The following is a 9964-nucleotide window of genomic DNA, read 5'->3' on the forward strand; positions in this document are numbered from 1 at the left end:
ATTAGCCTATCAGAAGCTTCTGCAGCCATGACATCATTTTCTGGATTCTCCAAGCAGTTTAACGGAACAGTCAACTTGTTTATGTAAACCTCTGACCCACTGGAATTGTGATACAGTGAATTATAAGTGAAATAACCTGTCTGTAAACAATTGTTGGAAAAGTGTGATGCACAAAGTAGATGTCCTCACCGACTTGCCAAAACTATAGTTTGTTAACAAGAACTTTGTGGAGTGGTTGAAAAACTAGTTCTAATGACTCAAACCTAATTGTATGTAAACTTCCGACTTCAACAGTATGTATATCCAATTCCACCCCCTGGATGTCTTCAATGAAAACATTGAAATGTTTTAGCCCATGAAATGCGTGTGTTGTACTGTGCGGCCTGGAATTTAGGGTCTGACATGAAAGAAATCAACATTTTGTAATGGTTTCTTTCCAAGCAGGATAATTATATCACTTCTTTTACATTTTCTGTAAATTCATACTTTTTTGGGCTGTAGTTTTAGAAACCTATGTGTTAGACCTCATAGCAGCAGGCTTTCTTCAGCATCCATGCTGCTGGAGCCCTGAAGGTACGCCATATCCTTTCTGCAGCGCACCAGCTGCTCATTGGAGCTGCACATTTTCAGCATCATCAGCCAAATGAAACTGCAGTACGAGATGTACCAGTCCTTCCTCCCCTACCATGATACAGACACACACACACTTGATATAGTCCTTTATACCGTCTCTTCGCTTTACTCAATATCCTGTTGATGGATTTGCTCCAAAACACCAATTATTTTTTTAATCACATGTTCATTGCCTTGTTGACCTCCCTCCACTTTATAAATATTTTTAAATCTCAATAATTGTGCCATTTTGATGCCCTGCAGCATTGCACGTGTCAAAGGGACATTGCTTGTCATTCAGTGTTAGTTTAACGGTTTCTTATTAGGATGTCTTATGAAACCTGACGGATCAGAAAAAAAACATAACTCACAGCTGTAGGCAAAAGAAGTTTAATGATTAATGGCTCTTCTTCTTGTGTAAGAATCACTGTTTAAAGTCTTTCATCTAATGTTTTAGACGTTCCCCTTCTAAAACAGTTCTCCTTATACGTGAAAAAATATTTTTAACTGCCAACTTGAAATTTCTCTAATTCTGTTCTCTAAGAATGTAGCTTTCTGTTGTAATGAGGCAAGGAATTCAGACACTTTCTAGAGTAATTATTAACATGTCATTATATTTGACCCAACAAATTATTAAGTAGTGAGAAAGCTGTTTTCCTTGAGAAATATATTAGAGGACGGCTTCACTTACCCTACACACAGAGCCTAGCAGCACCATTCATTCTAATGTGACAATAAAATCTGGGCAAAGTGCTTGAGGTACAATTACAATGTACTGCTGCATGAAAGGTAAAATGGTTAGTGGCTATGTTCATAATTAAGAGTTATTAATAGTCTCTGTACAGTATGTTCAATACACCAACCCTTCCTGAGTGTTGGGTGGACTGGATAGGGCTGTATATATTAATGAGTGCTCAGTTTTCCACAGCTATAGTGTCCAACTGTATTGACATTTAATAACTTACTCACTCCCAACACATACGGCCCTAGCCAGAGATCGCCGATACTAACACCTAACAATGACATGATAACATGTTATAACATTATTTCTCATAAAGTGCTTGTAGACCTGTGTCATTATGTTGTAATGACTCTGACATTGAATGAGTCATATCCACAACTAGACAGTGTTTTTTTGTCAACTCTAGAGGAGGCTAAGTTCTCTCGTCTTCTCTCTGTCCCCACAGGGATGACTTGCCAGGCCAGGAGTTCGTATGTGACCAGCGAGATAAAGTGGGGCTACCGCTTCATGCCGGTGCTCACCCTGGAGGATGGCTTTTACGAGGTGGACTACAACAGCTTTCACGACATCCACGAGACCAACACCCCCAGCTGCAGCGCCCGAGAGCTGGCTGAGATTAATTGCCGCATCCACCTGCCCTTCACCTGGTCTGTGGCCAGCAAGCTCAGCCAGCAGGGGGTGCTGGAGCCCGAGGGCCGCGAGAAGAAGCATACTACACTGGTAACCCAGGAAGAGGGGCTAGAGGAGCAGACAGAGAGGAACGGTGACATTGCTAATATAGAGAGCGAGTCCAAAGTGTAGAGGGGAGAGAACTTAGGCCAGAGGGGCTGTGTGGGGCTTACTGTGGTGTCTCTACTCCTCATGGCTGTCTGACCAGGTGAGCTGGTCCCAGGTCAAAGGTCAGGGCCAGGGCAGAAAAATGGGGAACCTGAGTTCAAGGATGGTCTGGTCCTAGGAACCCTGCAACAAGGACAGCTTTAGCCCTAAACAGGTCATTTGCCCCCCAAAGATAGATGGTACATGACAATGGCTGGACTGAAAAGCTCTGTAATTGCATGTTTTGATAACATCGTTTTTTTCTTGAAGATATCAATTAATATTATTTCGGTTTTTTTATTCAAAGATTAAAACCTATACATATAAACATATATATTCTAGGATATTTGTATTTGTATTTTTTGTACATACTATCTGTTATGTTGCCAAAGTGTGAATATTTGACAAGAAGATGTTTGATACTGATTAATTTAGACCAGGTCTGTACATATTCTATGCCTTATGTACAAAGCTTTCCTTACATTAGAGTTTTAAGAAATATATAAGCATGTACAAAAACTCACTGTAGTTAATTTATTATATATTGTGTACATATGAGAATAATGGTGATTGTAATAGGCATGACAATATAACTCTTATTAACAATTCTGGATGAAAGCCCTATAGAATATTCAGCCTGGCCTAATGGACTAGTTACTTTAGACAGAATGTAGGGAGGTTGGTTGGGGAGGATGGGTAGGCATAATACGCATCCTTCTAACAAATCCACAGGTTGCGTGTTCAGGTTGCGTCTGGGACAACTGTAGCATTTTAGCTAAAACATCTCCTAACCATTTTCTTAGCTTATGCCAATTCACCTGACCTGCTGCGTAAAGTTGCCTAACCTTTGTTGTTTTAGTTCTCCTAACCTTTTAACGTAAATGTCCTAACCTTTGTTAGTTCCCTTAACTGCCAGCATAAATTATCTTTATAATTCTTCTACTGGTGCAACAAGCAACCTGGTCTCAGAGGAGGACGTCATCCAAGATACGTTATCCAAGCAGCAGAACGTTTATTTTATACTAATACAATTGCTCAGAGAAATATTTTATTTATAAGTAATACAAAAAATATAAAAAAGAAAGGAGTAAAAATTGGCACGACACTGAGCCTTTCTCTAAAATGTTTTATGAGATTGGAGAACATGATGGGAGGGATCTTAGACCATTCCACCTTACAGAATCTTACCAAATCCTTGATATCCTTCATCTGCTCCTATGGACTGACCTCTTCAATTCAAACCACAGGGTTTTCAAGTCCTGGCAGAGGCATCCGGGTTTTAGGCTAAAATGTCCTGGTACTTGGTAAAGTTCATGATGCCTTTAACCTTAACAAGGGCCACAGGACCAGTGGAAGCAAAATAGCCCCATAAGATGAAGCACTTTTCTCCATATGCTTCCGTTTTTCGACGCCAAATCCACCGCTGGTGTGCATGGCCAAAGAGCTCTATTTTCATGTCATCTGACTATAGCACTGCCTGGAGTTTGCTAAACGGAATTGGCACTTGGATTGGAACCGGTGAGAAACATGCTCACTTTTCTAATATGAAGGACAGGCTTCCATCTTTCAATGTGTCTCTGAAGTGAACCCCACTGTAGTGTCCGGCCCATAGCGGACAAATGAAAGCACACTGGTACTACGAAAGAAGCCATGTGAGGGGAGCTTGGGGAAGAGCATCAAGGCCTACTCTAGCACCTTTAATTTAACTAAGTGCAGCCCGAGGGTGTTCATTTTCTTCTTTTTACATATTTAGACCTATTTATTTCTGCTGCAAAACTAAGTTTCTAAAAGCAATTTCTTTGTGTTTCCGGCAAAATGTTTGATTTGAAATAAAACAGTGTAATGTAACCTTACAATGTTATCACTTTACAAAATGGTTCTATTGCTTGTGCTGAAGATCCATATACAGGGCTCAGACAGCTACAGTGTGTAATTTTGTTACTGCAGAACGTTCTAGCTCTGCATGTCACCGATAGCACACCTGTATAACTTTGGCTTCTATGTGTCAATGAAAAACATTTGGGTAACACTTATTAAGTTACCCATATACAACGCAGTTAGTCTATAGCTAATTAAATGTTTTTATTTGTGATCCATATTTGTTACAGGTGTAGGTACTGTGAAGTTATTGGTAATTAATCAGATGTTATCAAAGGGGTAGATATTTCAGCTATGTGGTATTTCAACAGCTTAATGTAAAGCGTTATAAACATGCAGGCATCATTGTTTAATCTGACTTCTGTCCAATCGCTGAACAAAGATTGAACGAAAAAGACATGTTTATTATATCGACTCTTTTATTTGACTGTTTGTATTCATTTGTAATTATTAATTGTATTAGGTTATATTTTCAACATTACACTGAATTGCAAAATACTGGTTCATAAATCATCTTCGATAATACTTTAACTAATACTTCTCACTCTCTTTTATTGATACAAATCGTATTTTACCTTGTGTTGATTTAATGAAATTGAGAAATATATTCACTCTGTGGTCAATAATTGATTGAAATGGACAATCATATTCGATCTAAAGGGCACTTTATGAAACCATGTGGTACAGGACCAAGAAATGGTGGTACAAAAAATATAGAGTTTGGGAGGACCCAATGTTTTGGGTTGGGGTGTCATACTCAAACCCTGAAGGTTGCACAGTATACCACAGTATACCAACCCATTATTTATGGGAACTCAAGTCCTTTTGTTCTCCCAATTTGGAATACCTCACTATCAAATGCCAACCTCATTACCTCCTGAGAGAATTCTCTTCGGTCGTGTGTATATTCCCCCTCAAGCCGACACCGCAACGGCTCTCAAGGAACTACACTGGACTATGTGCAAAATGGAAACCGCATATCCTGAGGTGGCATTTATTGTAGCTGGGGACTACCAAAGTTTTATCAATACATCGCCTGCAATACTCGCTCATCAAGAATTCTTGACCATAGCTGCTACCCCTTCTGGGACAGCTACAAGGATATAAAAAAAACATGGGTAGATGGCAGCATTTTGCAAAAAAGAAAGTGCAAACCACCACATTACCACAACAAGGTGACTGGGAACATGGATGAGTACAAACAGTACAGCTATGCCCTTCGTAAGGCAATCAAACAGTCAAAATGTTAGTACTGAGACACAGTGGAGTAGCAATTCAACGACTTAGAACCGAGATGTGTGTGGCAGGGACTCCAGACAATCACGGATTATAAAGGTAAAACCAGCCACATTGCAGACACCGACGCCTTGCTCCGGGACAAGCTAAATACTTTCTTCGCCCACTTTGAGGAAAACACAGTGTCACCGACGTGGGCCCCCGCCGCTCAATAAGACATTTAAGCGTGTTAACCCTCGCAAAGGCTGCTGACTCAGACCGCATCCCTAGCCGCATCCTCAGAGCATGTGCAGACAGGCTGGCTGAAGTATTTATGGACATATTGAATGTCTCCCTATCATTCAATCAATCAAATTTATTGATAAAGTATTTTTTACATCAGCCGATGTCACAAAGTGCTATACAGAAACCCAGCCTAAAACCCCAAACAGCAAGCAATGCAGACATAGAAGCACGGTGGCAAGGAAAAACTCCCCGGAAAGGCAGGAACCTAGGAAGAAATGGAACCAAGAAAATGCATATTCTTGCTTCAGGGCCTGAGCTACAGGCAGTTAGATCTGGGTATGTAATTTTAGGCGAAAATTTGAAAAAAAAAGTGTCCGATCCTTTAAATAGTCACCACTAGCCGGCCTCCACCCAGTATCCTGCCCTGAACTTTAGTCACTGCTCCTAGCCAGCTATCACCCAGAACTCAACCCTGCACCTTAGAGACTGATGCCCTATGTACAGTGAGGGAAAAAAGTATTTGATCCCCTGCTGATTTTGTACGTTTGCCCACTGACAAAGAAATGATCCGTCTATAATTTTAATGGTAGGTTTATTTGAACAGTGATACAGTATAACAACAAAAAAATCCAGAAAAACGCATGGCAAAAATGTTATAAATTGATTTGCATTTTAATGAGGGAAATAAGTATTTGACCCCCTCTCAATCAGAAAGATTTCTGGCTCCCAGGTGTCTTTTATACAGGTAATGAGCTGAAATTAGGAGCACACTCTTAAAGAGAGTGCTCCTAATCTCAGCTTGTTACCTGTATAAAAGACACCTGTCCACAGAAGCAATCAATCAGATTCCTAACTCTCCACCATGGTCAAGACCAAAGAGCTCTCCAAGGATGTCAGGGACAAGATTGTAGACCTACACAAGGCTGGAATGGGCTACAAGACCATTGCCAAGCAGCTTGGTGAGAAGGTGATAAACAGTTGGTGCGAATATTCGCAAATGGAAGAAACACAAAAGAACTGTCAATCTCCCTTGGCCTGGGGCTCCATGTAAGATCTCACCTCGTGGAGTTGATCATGAGAACGGGGAGGAATCAGCCCAGAACTACACGGGAGGATCTTGTCAATGATCTCAAGGCAGCTGGGACCATAGTCACCAAGAAAACAATTGGTAACACACTACGCTGTGAAGGACTGAAATCCTGCAGCACCAGCAAGGTCCCCCTGCTCAAGAAAGCACATATACATGCCGTCTAAAGTTTGCCAATGAACATCTGAATGATTCAGAGGACAACTGGGTGAAAGTGTTGTGGTCAGATGAGACCAAAATGGAGCTCTTTGGCATCAAATCAACTCGCCGTGTTTAGAGGAGGAGGAATGCTGCCTATGACCCCAAGAACACCATCCAAACCGTCAAACATGGAGGTGGAAACATTATGCTTTGGGGGTGTTTTTCTGCTAAGGGGACAGGACAACTTCACCGCATCAAAGGGACGACGGATGGGGCCATGTACCGTCAAATCTTGGGTGAGAACCACCTTCCCTCAGCCAGGGCATTGAAAATGGGTCGTGAATGGGTATTCCAGCATGACAATGAGCCAAAACACACGGCCAAGGCAACAAATGAGTGGCTCAAGAAGAAGCACATTAAGGTCCTGGGGTGGCCTAGCCAGTCTCCAGACCCTAATCCCATAGAAAATCTGTGGAGGGAGCTGAAGGTTCGAGTTGCCAAATGTCAGCCTCGAAACCTTAATGACTTGGAGAAGATCTGCAAAGAGGAGTGGGACAAAATCCCTCCTGAGATGTGAACAAACCTGGTGGCCAACTACAAGAAATGTCTGACCTCTGTGATTGCCAACAAGGGTTTTGCAACCAAGTACTAAGTCATGTTTTGCAGAGGGGTCAAAAATTATTTCCCTCATTAAAATGCAAATCAATTTATAACATTTTTGACATGCGTTTTTCTGGATTTTTTGTTATTCTGTCTCTCACTGTTCAAATAAACCTACCATTAAAATTATAGACTGATCATTTTTTTGTCAGTGGGCAAACGTACAAAATCAGCAGGGGATCAAATACTTTTTTTCCCTCACTGAACATAGTCATTGAAAACTGGTCACTTTAATAATGTTTAAATACCATTTTAGCCACATCATATGTACAGTTGAAGTCAAAAGTTTACATTTACTTAGGTTGGAGTCATTAAAACTAGTTTTTCAACCACTCCACAAATTTCTTGTAAACAAACTGTAGTTTTTGCAAGTTGTTTAGGACATCTACTTTGTAAATGACACAAATAATTTTTCCAACAATTGTTTACAGACAGGTTATTTCACTTATAATTCACTGTGTCACAATTCCAGTGGGTCAGAAGTTAACATACACTACGTTGACTGTGCCTTTAAACAGCTTGGAAAAATCCAGAAAACGATGTAATGGCTTTAGAAGGTTCTGATAGGCTAATTTACATCATTTGAGTCAATTGGAGGTTTACCTGTGGATGTATTTCAAGGCCTACCTTCAAAATCAGTGCCTCTTTGCTTGACATCATGGGAAAATCAAAAGAAATCAGTCAAGACCTCAGAAAATAAATTGTAGACCTCCACAATTCTGGTTCATCCTTGGGAGCAATTTCCAAACACCTGAAGGTACCACGTTCATCTGTACAAACGATAGTACGCAAGTATAAACACCATGAGACCATACAGCCATCATACCACTCAGGAAAGAGATGTGTTCTGTCTCCTAGAGATGAACGAGCTTTGGTGCAAAAAGTGCAAATCAATCCCAGAACAACAGCAAAGGACCTTGTGAAGATGCTGAAGGAAACATGTACAAAGGTATCTATATCCACAGTAAATCGAGTCCTATATCGACATAACCTGAAAGGCCGCTGAGCAAGGAAGAAGCCGCTGCTCCAAAACCACCATAAAAAAGCCAGACTACGGTTTGCTACTACACATGGGGACAAAGATTGTACTTTTTGGATAAATGTCCTCTGGTCTGATGAAACAAAAATGGCCATAATGGTCATAATGACCATCGTTAGGAAAACGGGGGAAGGGGGCTTGCAAGCCGAAGAACACCATCCCAACCGTGAAGCACGGGATTGGCAGCATCATGTTGTGGGGGTGCTTTGCTGCAGGAGGGACTTCACAAAATAGATGGCATCATGAGGTAGGACAATTATGTGGATATATTAAAGCAACATCTCAAGACATAAGTCAGGAAGTTAAAGCTTGGCCGCAAATGGGTCTTCCAAATGGACAATGACCCCAAGCATACTTTCAAAGTTGTGGCAAAATGGCTTAAAGACAACAAAGTCAAGGTATTGGAGTGTCCAACACAAAGCCCTGACCTTAATCCTATAGAAAACTTGTGGGGAGAACTGAAAAAGTGCATGCAAGCAAGGAGGCCTACAAACCTGACTCAGTTACACCAGCTATGTCAGGAGGAATGGGCCAATATTCACCCAACTTTTTGTGGGAAGCGTGTGGAAGGCTACCCAAAATGTTTGACCCAAGTTAAACAATTTAAAAGCAACGCTTCCAAATACTAATTGAGTGTATGTAAACTTCTGACCCACTTTTTACTCAGATTAAATGTCAGGAATTGTGAAAAACTGAGTTTACATCTATTTGGCTAAGGTGTATGTAAACTTACGACTTCAGCTGTAAATACTGTATTCTAGTCAAGGCTCATCCTATATAACTACTGCTCTACACACCTTTTCTATTAATATACAGTGCATTTGGAAAGTTTTTAGACCCTCCCCTTTTTCCACATTTTGTTACGTTACAGCCTTATTCTGAAATCGATTAAATAAAATGTTTTCCTCATCAATCTGCATACAATACCCAATAATAACAAAGTGAAAACAAGTTTTTAGAATTTGTTGCAAATTTATTAAAAATAAAAAACTGAAATACCTTATTTACATAAGTATTCAGACCCTTTAGTATGTGACTCGAGGTGCATCCTGTTTCCATTGATCATCCTTGAGATGTTTCTACAACTTGATTGGAGTCCACTTCAATTGATTGGAAATCATTTGGAACATGTCTATCTATTTGTATTTATTATGGATCCCCATTAGCTGCTGCCAATGCAGACGCTAATCTTCCTGGGGTCCAGCAAAATTAAGGCCATTGTACAATTTTAAAAACATTACAATACATCCATAACAGATTTCACAACACACTGAGTGTGTGCCCTCAGGCCCCTACTCCACTACTACATATCTACTACACAAAATCCATGTGTTTGTGTGTGTTTAGTGCATTTGTTATCATGTGTGTGTCTGCACCTATGTTTGTGTTGCTTCACAGTCCCCGCTGTTCCATAAGGTGTATTTTTATCTGTTTTTTAAATCTGATTCTACTGCTTGCATCAATTACCTAATGTGGAATAAAGTTAAATGTAGTCATGGCTCTTACTTAGGGACTTTGAAGAGACCTC

At 40.4% G+C, this 9964-nt stretch overlaps 1 protein-coding gene across 1 annotated transcript in view; it reads left to right on the forward strand.

Moving 5' to 3' along the window:
* The window catches only part of LOC112257950 (G protein-activated inward rectifier potassium channel 2-like), a 120239-nt gene extending 115667 nt beyond the window's left edge, over positions 1-4572 (forward strand). Inside the window, exon 3 of the mRNA XM_024431904.1 lies at positions 1800-4572. Within this exon, the coding sequence (XP_024287672.1) occupies positions 1800-2155 (356 nt within the window). The 3' untranslated portion in view covers positions 2156-4572. The remainder of the gene's footprint in view (positions 1-1799) is intronic.
* Positions 4573-9964: the final 5392 nt, after the last annotated feature.

The sequence above is a fragment of the Oncorhynchus tshawytscha genome, linkage group LG09 (assembly GCF_018296145.1).
Source record: "Oncorhynchus tshawytscha isolate Ot180627B linkage group LG09, Otsh_v2.0, whole genome shotgun sequence".
NCBI classification, from domain to species: domain Eukaryota; kingdom Metazoa; phylum Chordata; class Actinopteri; order Salmoniformes; family Salmonidae; genus Oncorhynchus; species Oncorhynchus tshawytscha.